General features: G+C 38.6%; 1 protein-coding gene and 1 long non-coding RNA gene across 15 annotated transcripts in view; one reads left to right on the top strand and one right to left on the bottom strand.

Moving 5' to 3' along the window:
* Nucleotides 1-5,654, top strand: part of ZGRF1 (zinc finger GRF-type containing 1) — a 55,896-nt gene extending 50,242 nt beyond the window's left edge. For all 14 annotated transcript variants that reach the window (XM_086407113.1, XM_086407118.1, XM_086407117.1 and 11 more), the window contains 6 exons: nt 479-606; nt 2,275-2,398; nt 3,701-3,877; nt 4,013-4,147; nt 4,866-5,127; nt 5,303-5,654. In XM_086407113.1, coding sequence (XP_086263239.1) covers nt 479-606; nt 2,275-2,398; nt 3,701-3,877; nt 4,013-4,147; nt 4,866-5,127; nt 5,303-5,463 — 987 coding nt within the window. In that variant the 3' untranslated portion in view covers nt 5,464-5,654. The remainder of the gene's footprint in view (nt 1-478; nt 607-2,274; nt 2,399-3,700; nt 3,878-4,012; nt 4,148-4,865; nt 5,128-5,302) is intronic.
* Nucleotides 5,655-5,877: 223 nt separating this feature from the next.
* Nucleotides 5,878-18,419, bottom strand: part of LOC147371159 (uncharacterized) — a 22,449-nt gene continuing 9,907 nt past the window's right edge. Inside the window, exon 2 of the long non-coding RNA XR_015165932.1 lies at nt 5,878-6,720. This is a non-coding gene — a long non-coding RNA (uncharacterized LOC147371159). The remainder of the gene's footprint in view (nt 6,721-18,419) is intronic.

Genomic DNA, 18,419 nt, shown 5'->3' with positions numbered 1-18,419 from the left:
AACCACTTGGGCTTCTTTGGTGGCTCAGACGGTAAAGAATCTGCCTGCAATGCAGGAGACCAGGGTTCGATCCCTGACTTGGGAAGATCCCCTACAGAAGAGAATGGCAACCCACTCCAGTATTCTTGCCTGGAGAATTCCATGGACAGAAGAGCCTGGTGGGCTGCAGTCCATGGGGTTGCAAAGAGTCGGACACGACCGAGTGACTAGCACACACACACTTATTTTACATCCTTATCCAATATACTGATATGTTACTATAATCTATTGCTCATTGGTGTCACTTGTTCATAAATAAAATTTTTTTAAGAGGAATTCCTTATGTGGGAATAATGAAAATGTAGATGTCAAGTGGCCTATTTTCTGATTGGTGGTGATTAAATTAGGACTAGCTCATTTATGGTTTTAGCCTACAAGTTCTTTGGGAAGTATATTCTTTTGTTTAATAGTTGTTAATAACATTCTCATTACAATGAAGGTTCGAGTAGTTGGAGTTACCTGTGCAGCCTGCCCATTCCCGTGCATGAATGATCTCAAATTCCCTGTGGTTGTCCTGGATGAGTGTAGTCAAATGACAGAACCGGCTTCTCTCCTTCCCATTGCAAGGTAACCTAAAAGATTCTTTTCCAAAGACTCTCGGATGTTACAGTTATTTCAAACATTTCCTCAAACTCTTACCAAACTTTTGTGACAATTCCTAGCAATTCAAGTACTAAACTGATTCTTTAAAAGAATGTGAAAGGAAATTTGAGGGGGGGAGGAGTTCGTATATCAAAATTTGGTTAGATGACAGTTTAGACACCTGAGTCACATAATTCATAAAAGCCTTGAAAGTTCTAGTGCTAGATTCTGTTGGAACATTGCAGATCTCTTAACCAGATTAAAGGTGCCTCTTTAGTCACAGTTTAAGAACCTAACTCTACTGAAGAATGTTCTTTAGTTCTTACCTTGATATAATTCCAGTGTTTAGGTTCGAAAATCGTTTTTAGATTATGAAAGTAGATAACATATATAAAGAAAAATAAGTTGAAAATGAAAAATTATCTACTAAAATGTAGGAAACTATGAAATCTTCTGAGCTGTCTCAGCCCATTGAAACACTGCTTTTAAAGCGTCTCTTTCTGAGGAATCCTAAAGGCAGAGGAGGGTGTGCTCAACTAGACCAGACTAATGGGCTCGAGTCCTAGGCCCTGTTCTGTCCCCCTTTGTTGTTTTGCGTTTTCCTTCTTTATAGTAAATGTTTAATCTTCTGATTTCCAGTTTACAAGTGTTGAAAATACACAAGAAAGATTTTACTTCACCAGTACTTTCATGTTAATATATTTTGATGCAATATATATGGCAATAAATCTCTACACATCATAACCAAAAGTATGGGGTTTCTTCCCTTAAAAAAAATGGGGATGTAACATTAACAAACACTTTTAAAATAAAGCACACAATTATTTTGGTGAATTTACAGATCTTTTTCCCCAGGTGTAAAGGTTGAGGGAGGAGGGCATCAACTGTCATGCTCTGGCTGAGACTTGGGAGGTTCCTGCATCAGGGGGCTTTCAGGGTTTAAACTGGGACAGTCCTGGGCACCAGGACCAGTTGGTCACCCTAATCAGGAGCCAGGGATGGAGAGAGTAAGGCCCTGTGTAGAGGGTAGAGGAGCAATATTTGTGGAGCATCTACTGTATACTAAACACATTACATGCTTAAATCCTTACAACAGCCATGCAAGGTATTATTATATCAAGGTTACTGATAAAAATACTGACACTGTAGAGATTAAATAACTTGCTGTGTCCATAGAATATAATAGAGCTAAAACTTGCATATAGGTTTTTCTACAAAACTTGGATTTTCCCCCACTATATATTACTGCTATTTAAAAAGACATTTAACCCATGAGAACCTAATAGGCTTCATCTCTAAAACAAAAGTTTAAGCTAAATGACTTCTAAGAAAGTTTTTAAGTCTTAAGTTTATAGATTCTAAAAATCATTATTCTCAAAGTGTGTTGTGTGAAATACTGATTCCTTGCCAAGGCAGGGGACACTTAATAGGTTTTATGTGGAGACAAGTAAAGTTATGTAGAGGATTCTTTACTTACTGCATAACTTTTTAAAGCCTTTGAATACACCTAGTAGCACTATTAAGCCTTGTATGTTCTCAGTACATTTCATGGTATTCAGATTCTTTGAAATACATTTTAGAAAATAGTGCAGTAAATTTTGTTAATGCATATTTTTCTCGTTGCTTAGATTAATTTGTAGAATTTTGTTTTAGGTTTGAGTGTGAAAAGCTGATACTTGTTGGAGATCCCAAACAGCTTCCTCCTACTATTCAGGGTTCTGATGCAGCTCATGAAAATGGACTGGAACAAACTCTTTTTGACCGACTCTGCTTAATGGTACTACTTCTAAATTCATACAGTTGTCATTTATTGATTATAAATGATAGAACATAAAATATATTTAGGGCAAGACCAGGTCCTTGCCCTAAAATTATTTTAATTGGAGTCGTTTAGAAAGTACTCATCTTAAAGATAAGGAGAACACTAATAATCTAACAATAAAATGAATCTTTCCCCTGTGAATTTTAGTAGTGGGTAGTAAGTATATTGATTTTGCTATAAAATAAAAAGTCTATAACGTTTCTCTTATCCATGTCCACTGTTGTAGAGCTCCAGTGCAACTGCTGGGTCTGATGCTATTTCTATGTCCAACTTTTGAGAAACTGCAAACTGTTTTCCATAGCAGCTGTACCATTGTACATTCCCAACAGCAATGTGCAGGAGTTCTAATTCCACCACATCTTTACCATAATGTTATTTTTCATTTTTAAAAAATTAATGGCTATCTTAATAGGTGTGAAGCGGTATCTCATTGTGTTTTCTCTAATGTATAATGATGTTGTGCATCTTTCATGCACTTATCTTTGGAAAAATGCCTGTTCAAGCCCTTTGCCTATTTTTGAATTGGGTTGTTTTTGTTGTTCAGTTGTAGGGGTTCTTTATGTATTTTGGATATTAATTCCTTATCAGATAAATGATTTGTGAATATTTTCTTCCATTTGATAGGTTGTCTGTTCATAAATTTATGCCCTAAAAGAGTTTTGGGAATTGATTTTTTTCTCACATATTTTTCCCCTTTGTCCATGTGATCACTAACCCTGCATTTTATTACATATTATTATCAGAGTACCTTGTAACTTTTCAAAATGTTCAAACAATATTATAGAACATTTTGCAAATAAAGACCAGGAGAGCCCTGAAATAGATGGGAATTAGTTTATGACATGTTAAAAATTGGAAACTTGTTTGAAGATTCAGAGTGAAAATAGCTTGTACCCAAGGAGGAAAGTTAATGGGTTATCACCAACAATTTCTGATTTGTTTTTAAAGAATTCTTTTCAATTTAGTGTTAGGCCAACTCCACATAGGTTCTGAAGGTATAATGTTAGATACCAAATTTATTAGTCTAAGATTTGTTTGTTTTATAATTTTAATATAAAAAGTTTACTATGAAAATATTTTTATTAAATTTTTTTAAAGTTCTTTTCATTTATAGTCCATTTTATCATGGTTGTAATTTATTTACTAAGGGCACAATATGGCAGTAATTTTAAACTTTAAAATATTATTGTGGATTTTTTTCCCCTAAGGAAAAAAAAATGTTTTAATTCCTTATTTTTCTGTACTTAAATTTCTTAGGGCCACAAGCCAATTCTGTTGAGAACTCAGTACCGTTGTCACCCCACAATCAGCGCTATTGCTAATGATCTGTTTTATGAAGGAAATCTCATGAATGGCATTTCCGAAACAGAGAGGAGCCCTTTACTGGAATGGCTCCCAACTCTGTGTTTCTATAACGTAAAAGGACTGGAACAGGTAAATAACATTAATGTTGATAAGAGTCAACACAGTTTAGTTTCCTGTTTTAATTGTATTGTTGTCTGTATGATTTTCTTGGACTTTCTGTATCATTTCTGGGAAATATAATCTAGGTTCTGTTTCTTATTCCAGATTGAAAGAGGTAACAGCTTTCATAATGTGGCAGAAGCTGCTTTTACACTCAAGTTGATTCAATCACTGATTGCGAGTGGCATAGCGGGCTCCATGATTGGGGTGATAACATTATACAAATCCCAGATGTACAAGGTCCGTACTACATATGATGATACTTATCATTATTAAATATTATAATTTCATATTATATTATTTGGTATTACATTCATCGTGCTTTGGGTTGTATTGGTTTGGTGCTAGAAAAGCTTTTAGGACTTTAAGGTATTAAAAAGCAGCATTTAGATTTTTGTCTACTGTGGCTTTTTTCTATATAATTAGATGTAAACCTAACAAGGTTTAATTAAATTCCGTTTACAGCTGTTGGGGCAAAAATGCAAATAAACAAATTAGAGGGAAGGAAATACGGTGTATGCTTTGTGTTTTGGGACAGATGGGATTGAATCTGTTTTCCAAAATGTTCTTTCAGTATTGTTATATTTTATCAGTAAATCAAAGATAGATCCCAGATATTAATCTACTCACAGCCAGTTACTTCTAACTAGTTTTAATTTATATTAATTTACTTTTAGGGTTTTTCATGTTTCATTATTAGTTTATCAACTCTAAATTAGCATATCCAGATGAGTTCCCAGCAATAGATAAATCACCACTTTGATTTTGCTTTGCAACTTATATTATCATCTAGTTATTTATCATTTCAGAAACTAACTTAAGTCTCTGTGAGTAATAACAAAATGAAAATTGCCCACTATTAGTTAAATGATAAAGGCTGCCAGGGGCAGGTGGAGAGGTGTAGGTTCTTCATGAAGACACTCTGCACTGTGTGATTCTTGCCATCTTTCCTCTGTAGCTCTGTCATCTACTCAGTGCGATGGACTTCGACCATCCCAACTTGAAAGCTGTGCAGGTGTCCACAGTAGATGCTTTTCAGGGAGCTGAAAAGGAGATCATTATTCTGTCCTGTGTAAGGACCAGACAAGTAGGATTTATTGATTCAGAAAAAAGAATGAATGTTGCATTGACCAGAGGAAGGAGGCATTTGTTGATTGTAGGAAATTTAGCCTGTCTGAGGAAAAATCGACTATGGGGGCGTGTGATCCAACACTGTGAAGGTAAAACAAAAATGTATTTAATTCAAGCATTTTGAATTAAAACTGACTTTTGTGTTAGTGCCTGGGGTGTTTTGGGTAGGAACTACTCTGAATTTGCCACTGTGGGTGATGAATGAAATGATGAAATGGACACCACTGTAAAATATGGTTGTCTCATGTTTTGTATCTTTTTAAGGGAGGGAAGGTGGATTGCAACATGCAAGCCAGTATGAACCACAACTGGACCATCTCCTTAAAGATTATCTTGAAAAACAAGCAGAAGAAAAACAGAAGAAAAAGGCTGAAAAAGATAAATTGACAGATAAAAAATCTTATTCACAAAAAGACATGGTATAGTTTGTAAAGTTCAAATTCATTTTACACTGTACATTTGTATATTTTTACTACTCCCTAACCCTTGTAATTGGGGGGAAAAAAGATTTAAATATAAGTAAAATCTGCTCTTCATAAAAAGTGTAATTACTTAAGATAGGCAAATGTTGAAGGAACTATAAAATCTCACCAATAAAAATTCTTTCTGAAAATTACGGCTCTGTTTCTAAAGAAATGAATTTTTCAAGGAGCAGGAAAAAGCTTTTTTGGGGATGTTACTTCAAAAATAAGTGATTATCTCAAAAACTCATCTTTTAAAATGCATCTACACAGTTATACCAATATACTCCTTTCTGAACTACAATGCTATCAGAATCTTAAAAAAAAGAAATATAATGCCCTATCATTCTGTAAGTAAAAACATATTCACAATAAAACTTCCTTTAAAAAAATATTTATTTGGTTGTGCTGGGTCTTAGTTGCAGCATGTGGGATCTAGTTACCTGACCATGGATCGAACCTGGGTGGCATGCCCAGATTGGGAATGCAGAGTTTTAGCCACTGGACCATGAGGGACATTCCTTCACAGTAAAACTTTTAAGAAGTACAAAAGAAAGAAAAAAAAAGTATCTAAAAGTTCATTCCTAGAGATCAGATCAGATCAAATCAGATCAGTCGCTCAGTTGTGTCCGACTCTTTTCGATCCCATGAATCGCAGGCCTCCCTGTCCCTCACCAACTCCCGGAGTTCACTGAGACTCACGTCCAGCGAGTCAGTGATGCCATCCAGCCATCTCATCCTCTGTCGTTCCCTTCTCCTCTTGCCCCCAATCCCTCCCAGCATCAGAGTCTTTTCCAATGAGTCAGCTCTTCGCATGAGGTGGCCAAAGTACTGGAGTTTCAGCTTCAGCATCATTCCCTCCAAAGAAATCCCAGGGCTGATCTCCTTCAGAATGGACTGGTTAGATCTCCTTGCAGTCCAAGGGACTCTCAAGAGTCTTCTCCAACACCACAGTTCAAAAGCATCAATTCTTCGGTGCTCAGCCTTCTTCACAGTCCAACTCTCACATCCATACATGATCCATCCATAGCCTTGACTTGACGAACCTTTGTTGGCAAAGTAATGTCTCTGCTTTTGAATATGCTATCTAGGTTGGTCATAACTTTCCTTCCAAGGAGTAAGTGTCTTTTATTCATGGCTGCAGTCACCATCTGCAGTGATTTTGGATAGTGGTGCTCAAAACTGGCCATGACTCTGCAATAGTAGGTGCTCAATAACGATCTGTTGGATGAACAAAGAATGAATGAAAGACTCCCTTTGGCTCATTTCCTTCTGGTCTTTTTTCTATGCATTTGTTTGCACAGTAGTTACTGGTATATATTATAATGGATTTTAACCATTATAAAAAGAATACATTCCCCTTATAGAAAATTTGAAAAATTCAGAAGAATATACAATGAAAAATAAAAAGCATCTAGAGATTCCCTACCCAGAGATAATAATTGCTAATATATTGCTTCAGTCTTTTTTCTATGCTTATATTCTATATTTATGTATGTAAATAAGTTAAACCATTTGTATGATTTTTAGCCATTATTAACAAAGGAACATTTACTTATCCTTCATGGAAAAATAGCAAGGGCTTGATTATAATTAATAATCAATGAAGTATTTGTCTTTACCAATTACAAACTCATGGCTCAAGTCACTCTATTTACTTTAAAGATGCAGGACTTCCATGGTGGTCCAATGGTTGAGAATCCGCCTTCCAGTGCAGGGGACATGGGTTCAATCCCTGGTCATGGAAGTAAGATGCCACATTGCACAGGGCAGCTAAGCCCGCACTGTGCACCTAGAGAGCCTGCCAGCTCTAGAGCCTGTGTGCTGCAGTAGGAATACATTGCCACAATAGGCATAATATGCCACAATATAGATCCAGCACAGCAAAAAAAGATGCAGAAAACTGCTTACTGGAATTATTTCACTATGAAAAATGACCCAGTCCACCTCTATGAAACTCTTTTGTTTGGGAGAAAATGAATCTAACAAACAAAAGTTGTAATTCTCCAAGCCTTGTCCACAAAGTGTCAATGTTTACAACAGCAGGTGCTCTTTAGATGTAAATGAAAGCTGTAACTTGAGTTCCAGATGATACACAACTGGATAGGAGACACCCCAGAAATCACCCATCGCCTGCTGCAGACCCCTGTGAGCTCCGCATGTCTTCAGTAGGTTAACTCGGACAGAGACCCGGGCCTGGAGATGGTGTGTGAGATGCCACCTGCAGGCTAGTCAGCTGAGTGCCCCAGCTGAGCTCTGCATCACCATCTTGAAAACAGGAGTGGAGAGAAGCCTTTAGCAATCTGTCATTACCCTAAACAGGCCTCACTGAGCCAGAAGTTACTATGCTACCCTGGAATTGTGTGTCTTACGACCGGAAGAAAAGGAGTAACCTTAATGGACCTGTTTACTCCCAGGCTCTCTTGAGAATTCAAACTTGAGCACCACATGATGTCAATTATATGAACAACAAAGGAGCCACATTTTCATGATGTGAAAAGATGGCAGAACAGAAGGACTTTGAGCTCTTCTCTCATGAGCACACCAAAATCACACTGACTGCTGAACAACCGTCAATAAAAAGACTGGAACCTAGCAACAAAAAAAAAGATTCTACATCCAAAGACATAATGAAGAAACTCAACAAGATTTTATTTGATATAATCAAATCCCAAACACTCCAGGTGGGCAAGCTGCAAACTGAAGAACAATTACATTACACAAGTTCTTCCACAGGAGTGAGGGTTCTGAGTCCCACATCAGGCCTGGGGGTCTGGCATCAAGAGGAGGAGTCTAGAGCATTTGGTTTTGACGTCTAGCAGGGCTTGAGTGCAGGAGCTCCACTCTTGGAGGGCACACACAGTCTCACGTGCACCAGGACCCTAGGCAAAATAGTGACTTCAGAGGAGTCTGGGCTAGATTACCTGCTGGTCTTAGAGGTTCTCCTGGGGTGCTGTGGTGCCGCTGTGGTGCACTGTGGAGCTCACCAGTGACAGAGGTACTGGGGAGCATCCACTGATGTGAACTGTCCTGGAGGCTGCCATTTGGGGACCAAGACCTGGCCCCACCCAACAGCCTGTAGGCTCCAGTGCTGGGACATCTTAGGCCAAACACACAGGGTAGGAATACAGCCACATCCATCAGCAGTCAAGCTGCCTAACGATTTCCTGAGCCTATAGCCACCTCTAGACACATCCCCTGACATGGCCCTGTGCCCCAGAGGGCCAAGACCCAGCTCTACTCATCAGTGGACAGGCACCAGCCCCTCCCATCAGGAAGCCTGCACAAGCCTCCAGACCAGCCTCACCCACCAGTGGGGAGAAACCAAAAGTAAGAAAACTAAGATCCTGCAGCCTGTGGAACTAAATCTGCAGATGCAGATCAGAACCTACCCTGGGACCAGCTGGTGCCTGGCCCTTGCTAGGACGCGTAGGACATCCCCCCCAGACGACCACTTATCCAAGGTTGAGAATCATAATTAACCTTCCACATACAAAAAATACAGATATAAACTGGGACGAAATGAGACGGCAAAGGAGTATCTTCCAAATGAAGGAACAATACAAAACCCCAGAACAACTAAGTGACATGGAGATAAGCAGTTACCTGAGAGGGTTCAGAGTAATAATCATGAAGATGTTCCAAGAACTGGGAAAAAGAATGGATGCACAGAGCAAGAAGCTACAGAAAGTTTTTAACAAAGTCAGAAAATATAAAGAACAACCAGAGTTGAAGAATACAATAACTGAAATGAGAATCACACTAGAATAAACAATAGCAGAATATATGAGGCAGATGCCCTGGAACAGAATAAAAAGAATGAAAAGAAATTGCGACAGTTTAAGAGACCTCTGGGACAACATCCTGCACTCTGAAAACTCTAAGATGCTGATGGAAAAATCAAAGATGATACAAACAGATGGAAAGATAAACTGTGTTCTTGGATTAGAAGAATTAATATTGTCAAAATGACTATACTACCCAAAGCAATCTACAAATTCAGTGCAACTCCTATCAAATTACCAGTGGCATTTTTCACAGAATATTTTTTAAAAATTTGTACGGAAACACAAAAGACCCTAAATAGTCAAAGCAATCTTAAGAAAGAAAAACAGCTAGGGGAATCAGGCTCCCTGACTATAGACTATACTACAGAGCTACAGGAATCAAAACAATGTCGTACTGGCACAAAAACAGATATATTGATCAATGGAACAGGGTAAAAATCCCAGAGAGAAAACCCATGCTCTTATGGTCAATTAACCTATGACAAAGGCAAGAATACAGAATGGAGAAAAAAGAGTCTCTTCAGTGAGTGGTGCTGGGAAAACTCAACAGCTACATGTAAAAGAATGAAATTAGAACATTCTCTAACATCACATACTCAAAGTAAATTAAAGACCTAAATGTAAAACTGGATACTATAAAATTCTTAGAGGAAAACACAGGCAGAAAACTCTTTGACATAAATCGTGGCAATGTCTTTTTGGATCCACCAGCTAGAGCAATGGAAATTAAAACAGACAAATGAGAAGAAATAAACTTAAGAGCTTTTTTGCACAGCAAAGTAAAACATGAACAAAATAAAAAGACAACTTACAGAATGGGAAAAAATATTTGCAGACAATACTACTGACAAGGGATTAATCTCTGAAATATACAAATAACTCATATAGCTCAATACTAAAAATACAAACAACCTAATCAAAAAATGGGCAGAAGATCTAAATAGATTCAGTTCAGTTCAGTTCAGTTCAGTCGCTCAGTCGTGACTCTTTGCGACCCCATGAATTGCAGCACGCCAGGCCTCCCCATCCATCACCAACTCCCGGAGTTCACTGAGACTCATGTCCATCGAGTCAGTGATGCCATCCAGCCATGTCATCCTCTGTCGTCCCCTTCTCCTCCTGCCCCCAATCCCTCCCAGCATCAGGTTATTTCTCCAAAAAAGACATACAGATGGCCAACAGACACTTGAAAAAATGTTCAACATCACTTATTATTAGAAAAATGCAGATCTAAACCACAATGGGCTATCACTGTACTCCAGTCGGGATGGCTATCATCAGAAAGTCTACAAATAATGCTGGAGACACTGTGGAGAAAAAGGACATCATACAAGGTTGGTGGGAATGAATATTGGTACAACCACTAGGGAGAACACTATGGAGTTTCCTGAAAAAAACTAAAAATAGAGTTACCACATGATCCTGCAACCCCACTCCTGGCCAAATATCCAGAGAGAGCCATGGTTCGAAGGATACATGCACCCCAGGATTCACTGCAGTACTATTTAAAACCAAGACATGGAAGCCACCTAAGTCCCTGTTGACAGATGAATGGATGAAGAAGATGTGTTATATAATGAATACTACTCAGCCATAAAAAATAATAAGAATGTTCTCTAAATTTTTATTTACAAAAAAGTCTGTTTGTGCATCATAGAATGAAACAATCCAATTTCTAGACTGAAATACACTCATCAATTGCCTTTGCTTTATACAGGCATTTGGGTATATATGTTAGGTTTTTTCCAAGATTCTTTTACAAACACCACATTGATCCCTAGGGAGGAGAACAAGTAGTCTCCCCACTTTATAAATGATAAAGCCAACAGAGAAATTGAAGTGATCCATCTAATTGACCATAAGTAGTACAAGACAGGGCTAGAACCCAGACTAATCCAACTGAGGCTTTTCTACTACACGGTACTGCCTGAGTGGTAAGTCATTCACTTTATCAAACTGTGAAAGACACTGAAACCAAAGATTCTACAATCCTCTTTGATTAAACCAGACTGATTTCCTGTTAATTTAACTTGGTTAATTTATATGCAACACTTTACTAGTAATTTGTTTGAACAATCTATACCTTCCTGGTTAAATAAACTTTGCTAGAAAAATGGGATTGTTGAATTTTCTTTGAAGTTCTTGAAGGTCTACATTTGCTACTAGAAGATCTGTTTGGATACAATGGAAGAAAACTGATTTATCAACAAAGAGGTAGTAATGTGGCTGAGCTGGTAATTTTTATTATCAAAAGCTAATGAAAAACAAATAATTATGATTCATATTCTGCTCCACTCTGCAGCAAACCCCTATCCTTAGAAACATATGTTTCAATATTTGAGTTACTTGTGAAAAATCAGAAGTTAAAATCTGAGATTATGAAGCCCAGCTTAAAACTTCAAGATAAAACATAACTATTGGTATAGTTCTTTAATATTTGAACAAAAAGAATGTTTGATTTGGAGATGCCAAAGCAAACCCCACATGCTTCATGCTCTTCTTGACTACGGTTTAATTTAAAGACAGCTGTGAAATAGCTTTATACTAATTTGATTTTTTTATATTAAATAAGAATGAAATGGAAATTGGTGATTTGCTCGACAGATATTGGACCCTGAAAATTAAATAATTGCTCTAAAAGCATTAGCTCAACACTGATTTGAAATGCCTGCTTTGTAATTAGTCTTGAGTGAAATGTTTGTTTAGTTCAAGTTGTGTTTTTTGGTTTATATTAGTATGATTTGATTATAAAGTAAAGGAAAAATACAATCCAAATATCACTGCAAGCCTTTGAATTCCTTTCATCCTAAAACACCAGTTAGGTTGATTTTTAAAAAACTCTTCTATTAGTCTCATAATTATTGATATTCTTTACTATTTTACTTTCTAACTGAGCAAATCTGATCTTGATAATGTAGTAAATGAAGGTCTGTATATGTGTGTGTGTATGAAAAATTAAGAAGTAGTCAACTCACAGGTTAAAGAATTAGTGGAGAAGACTTCCTAAGTGAGTTTTAAGGTACCAACTGCTTATTAAAACAAAATCTTCAAGTCCATTGATTTTATTGGCTGAATGAAGATGGATTTGTAGATTCTTAGAACAGAACAGATTCTTTGGCTCCACTGAAGTCAGTGCATTCACTAAGCATCTACTTTGTGGCTGGTCTGTGTTACATGGAGAGGAGTCTGGTTCATTCTGGAACAGACATGTGGAACTTGTTTTATTTGTGAGCCCAGGCATGAAGAATAGGTGAATCAGTTACATATCACTCTACCCCTATATGGGGCAAGCTCAGTTCAGTTCAGTTCAGTCCAGTCGCTCAGTCGTGTCCGACTCTTTTTGACCCCATGAATTGCAGCACGCCAGGCCTCCCTGTCCATTACCAACTCCCGGAGTTCACTGAGACTCACGCCCATCGAGTCAGTGATGCCATCCAGCCATCTCATCCTCTGTCGTCCCCTTCTCCTCCTGCCCCCAATCCCTCCCAGCATCAGACTCTTTTCCAATGAGTCAACTCTTCGCATGAGGTGGCCAAAGTACTGGAGTTTCAGCTTTAGCATCATTCCTTCCAAAGAACACCCAGGGCTGATCTCCTTCAGAATGGACTGGTTGGATCTCCTTGCAGTCCAAGGGACTCTCAAGAGTCTTCTCCAACACCACAGTTGAAAAGCATCAATTCTTCGGCACTCAGCTTTCTTCACAGTCCAACTCTAACATCCATACATGACCACTGGAAAAACCATAGCCTTGACTAGATGGACCTTTGTGGGCAAAGTAATGTCTCTGCTTTTCAGTATGCTATCTAGGTTGGTCATAACTTTCCTTCCAAGGAGTAAGCGTCTTTTAATTTCATGGCTGCAGTCACCATCTGCAGTGATTTTGGAGCCCCAAAAAAGAAAGTCTGACATGGGGCAAGCTACAGCTCTCCTAATAGAGAAACTGGGTGGAATCCTGGAAGTAAGAAAATTGGGCTTTTGGGGGGCCTAATTTTGGAATATATACTTCTAAATAAACCAAGAACCAACAAGGCCATGATGTATTGGGAGCTCAGGTTCCCAGTATCCTCAGGTTTCTTATGATAGAGTCAGTATCAGGCTTTCACACTTAAGATTTTGAGGTTGAGGCCAGACACTGAGGACCAAGTAAGGCAGTGTGGAGTAAGAAGAGGGATGGCTATACGTGGTGAAGAAGACACATATGTGGTTGACAAATTGTGAGGCGTGAAAAAATTCTAGGTCTTTCAACACAATTGTGTGCGTCCAAATGACATCTCCTACTGGTCTTTGACTTCTTTTAACTATCATGGGCCCTATCGAGTGTTTTGAATGGATAATGATAATCTGGACCCACGTGGTGACATCACATGAGTCCGGGTATCAGGCAAAGTGTAATTACTGAGTCTAGATATTGTATGTGACTTGCTTTTATGTGCTGGCATACTCTATGAGCAAGCTGACTAAATATAAAGAGTCAAGGACAAAATTGATGACATACTGCAAAGAAACTACACATATAACTTTAGTGCCAATGGCTCTTCAGAATGCTATTTTGCATTTATAATTTGGGATCAGCATTATCACAGGAGATGCTAAGTGTTTAGACAATATAATCAAGTGATCTGCTTTTCTCTTCTTTGATTGCCTTCTTATTGAGCATTTTCCCCTATATTTTAAAACAAACCAAACAGGACATGTTTCTCTTGCCGTCTTCTCTGGGTCATTTATGTGCCTAAGCATATATAACTTGAAGCAGACCTTCATATGTTAAATATGACAACCTCATTTTGTGTTGTTTGTATTCATTATAGCACATCTATTACCTTTTCCTTGTTTTTTAGTTTTATTTATATATTTTTGATAATAACATATGTGTGGGGTCAAAATTCAAGAGGAACTGAAGGGAAGAGAATGAAAAGTCTCCCTCCATCCTGTGTCCCCAGCTACCTAGCTGCCATCTCCAGAGTCAACTGATACCATATTTCCTTCAAGAGACAGTTAACTAACATGGGAGTCCATACATATAAGTGGTCTCCCCCTTTACATGGTAGCCTACCGTGCTGCAGTCCACGGGGTCGCCAAGAGTCGGACACGACTGGGCAACTGAACAGCAAGAAACGACAACTACCACACATCCTCCGGTACCTGGCCTTTTTCACTAAACAGCATATCTTACAGTTCATTCCATGTTGTCTATACTCTTTAAAAATTGCCTGAGATTTGTCATCACCTAAATTACTTCAACATGTCGCTGACCACAACCTCACCCTCCCTTCACCTCCACATACTTGCCAGCTCCACCAACATCTCTCATCTCCTGACTCCTTACCATTCTCCCAGCCTCCTTTTATCTTTTCCTGTCTGTCAAGACACCATTGTGTTTAATCATTCTCAACAGTCCTGATGCCTTGCCGCTTTGCTGCAGGTTCTTCCAGGGATTAGTCCAAACATCCTCTTCCATTTTCTTACACCTGGGCAGCTGGGTGCTGGAGAGAAAATTATACTAACATGAAGATGTTGCCACAATACATTTATGATAACTGAGCTCACAGGTCCCATAGGCCCAGAAGTTATATGTCCCTAATAAGCGCTTCAGCTCATTGTTTCCAGTCACTCTTCCCACCAAAATGATTCTTCTAACATGCAAAAATCCTATGAATTCAATCAATCTCTCCCCCACATGCTGCTGCTGCTGCTGTTAAGTCGCTTCAGTCGTGTCCGACTCTGTGCGACCCCATAGATGGCAGCCCATGAGGCCCTCCCTGTCCCTGGGATTCTCCAGGCAAGAACACTGGAGTGGGTTGCCATTTCCTTCTCCAATGCATGAAAGTGAAAAGTGAAAGTGAAGACACTCATTCGAATCCGACTCTTAGCGACCCCATGGACTACAGCCCACCAGGCTCCTCCGTCCACGGGATATCCTCCCTACATGAGATAACCACTAATCTACTCTGTCACCATAGATCAGTTCTGCCTGCCTTAAAACTTCATGTAAATTGAACCAGTGTCTACTCTTTTGAGTCTTTTCACTCAGCATGTTTTCAGGTGTATCCATGTTATTACATGGATCAGCAGTTCATTCCTTTTAATTTGAGCATATTCGGTTGTATGAATTTTGTTGTGGTTGTTTTAAATCTGTTGGCCAGTTCTTCACTTCTGAGATAATTTCATCTTCTCTAGTTTCTCTGTTCTCTCTGAAATTCCTATTAGTCAGATGATGGACTCCTGGAATGATAAGTATCTTATCCTTACTGCTGTTTATATCTTTGATATCTTTTTTGCTTTTAGATTAAAAAGACTTTATTGGTGCTGCAGTCCATGGGGTTGCAAAGAGTCGGACACGACTGAGCGACTGAACAACAGGCTGAGTGTAGGTCTGCTTCCTTTACAAGAGGTAGTTCCTGTTTCCCCAGTTTTCATGAGGTATCAGCCACACGTATTAGCCTTTAGGAAAGTACTCCAGAAAATGTTGCCTCCTTTGGCTACTTACTGCAACCTAACAATATAGGGTGAAGAAAAAACTACAAAAGAAATCATTCCTTTAGAAGACAGTTCTGGACTTCCTGGTAGTCCAGTGGTTAAGAATCTGCCTGCCAATGCACGGTACACAGGTTTGATCCCGGGTCTGGGAATGTGCTCTATTCCACGTGCCATGGAGCAACCAAGCCTGTGCACCACAGCTACTGAATCCAAGCTCTAGAGCCTTCGAGCCATAACTACTGAAGCCCATGCACCTAAAGCCTGTGCTCCACAAAGAGAGAAGCCACTGCAATGAGAAGCCATGCACTGCAACAAAGAATAAGCCCCGCTTGTTGCAACTGGAGAAAGCCCAAGTGCAGCAAAGAAGACCCAATGCAGCCAATCAGTAAAAAACACACTAATTCTCTTTGAAAAAAAGTTTTGCCAAGAGCACTGTTACTGATCTGCACGGCCTTGGCATAGCCATGCAGTACATACCATCTGATCCATATTAATTAATAAAGAGGAGGAAATGAAAAAAGTGAGAGTCCTCATGCCTTGTTGACCTTAGTTTTGACTTAGCTGTCCTACAATGATTAAATTCACTCTCTGTTCTATAGGTACAGGTTTATTTCTTCTTAAATACTGAATTAGAAATTTCCAGCTGCCAGCAAATTGTGATTGAGATCACATCAAGGGATTCTTTCCTGTCCAAGTGCGTGGGACCGAGGAATGTATTACTGACTTCTGATTAGACTGTCTGCATATGTTTTCATTATTATTTTAAAATTCTGTATGGCATATTTTTATTTCATCCCTATTTTGTGAGGAAAAGAAAAACACTTGGGATAAGAGGAAAGGAAAAGGCTGTTATTTTAATACCATGATACTTCATAATTAGCTTATTTCAAACAAAGGGATTGTTTTCAAGCATCAACACAGGGAAAAGTGAGCACTGTTGATGCCAATTTCATGAGACTGAGGATGAAAGTAAGGTTCAGAACAGAATCCAAAATACCATGTGATTCTTTGAGAGTGGCCAGCAACTTAAGGAACAATGCACTTAGCCCCAGAACAATGTCCTTGGGCCTCCATGACTCGTTTTCTGAGAAATAGTGTTGGTCTCAAATCCAGTACAACTCAAATAATTGGTATAAGAGCAGTGGTCACTAGGTTCACAGAAATATTAAAGCTGTACTTCCCTCTAATTTTTAGTGACACAGATTCTCTACTGGGAAATTTTTTAAAAGGGAAAAGCTATATTCGAGTTAAGGCAGTAACAAGAGTTCAAGTGTGGGTTAATATTGACATAAAGTTTCAGTTTCTATTTCTAGACTGTTTCATTTTTTTCAGAATTTCTTAGTAAACATTTACCATGAAAATATCTCTTGATTTTTCTGCACAATATTACATTGTGAGATTATTCTTTCTTTTCCTTCAAGAGAAAATGAACTCTCAAATGCTCCAAAATAAAAACCCAGGAGAAAAAGAGAATTTGCTGAGAAGAATGCCAAGAATTATCCTCTTGCAAATCCTTTCCTTTCTCTTATTCTGAGTCCTGCTGTCTCATGCACTGACAATAATACAACATAGTTTCAGTGTGGTGATTGCTGCTTTAAAAATGCAGAGTTAAACAGAAACCCACAATAGCCTCCCTTGGGGTAAAGATGGTTTCTGTCAACAGAGAAAGCCTAAGACCTAAAAGCATAGGTAAGCAAAATTCAGAATTAAACATTTTCCGGATCCTGATTAATTTTATTTTATTTATTTATTTTTAAAAATCATTTATTTATTTTAATTTGGCTGCACTGGGTCTTAGTTGCTGCATGTGGGATCTAGCTCCTTGTCCAGGGATCGAACCCAGGCCCCCTGCATTGGGAGCGCAGAGTCTTAGCCACTGGACCACCAGGGAAGTCCCTGATTAATTTTAAAATAGAAGCTTTAGAAGCCATATATTCAAGCACAGAATAACAGAGGAGGCAAGTTTTTAATCACCTCTGAGGACTGGTCAAGAAACACATTTAAGAAAGATTAAACACAAGTAATTTCCTGTTAGCAAATATTATTAAACGAGAATTATTACTTTGAGACATTGGTAAAAAATCTTTCTTTAGAAATTCATCAAGTCCCTGGGATCTCATCTCTCTGGGAAAATTAGACGTGATTTACCCAGAAAAGCATTGAGAAGCTTTTCTTTCTCTGTGAAACCCCAGGAACTGTGAGTAAACAAAAATTAAATTTTGAGACAGCAATATGGAAACACATACATTACCATATGTAAAGTAGATATCCAGTGGGAATTTACCATGTGACACAGGGAGCTCAACCCAAGTGCGTTGTGATGGCCTAGAGGCTAGGATGGGATGGAGATAGGAGGGAGGCTGAAGGAGGTGGTGATTTCATGATGTAGGGCAGAAATCAGCACAATATTATAAAGCAATTATCTTCAAAAAAAATTTTTAATTAGCACTGAATGTTTCTCTTCCATACATTTCCATCATAGTTCAAGAACAAGTTTTAAATGTTTGTGGGGAAAAAAAAGTTACAATATCCTGTGTTTGTGCTCAGTCCTGTCCTACTCTTGGCAACCTGATGGACTGTAGCCTGCCAGGGTCCTCTGTCCATGGAATTTTCCAGGCAAGAATACTGGAGGGGTTGCCATTTCCTGCTCCGTGG

Source organism: Bos grunniens, chromosome 6 (assembly GCF_055505025.1).
Source record: "Bos grunniens cultivar Pamir isolate PY7600 chromosome 6, Bosgru_T2T1.0, whole genome shotgun sequence".
Lineage (NCBI taxonomy): Eukaryota > Metazoa > Chordata > Mammalia > Artiodactyla > Bovidae > Bos > Bos grunniens.
Note: the sequence above shows the minus strand (reverse complement) of the source record. Positions and strands in the feature narration are given on the sequence as shown.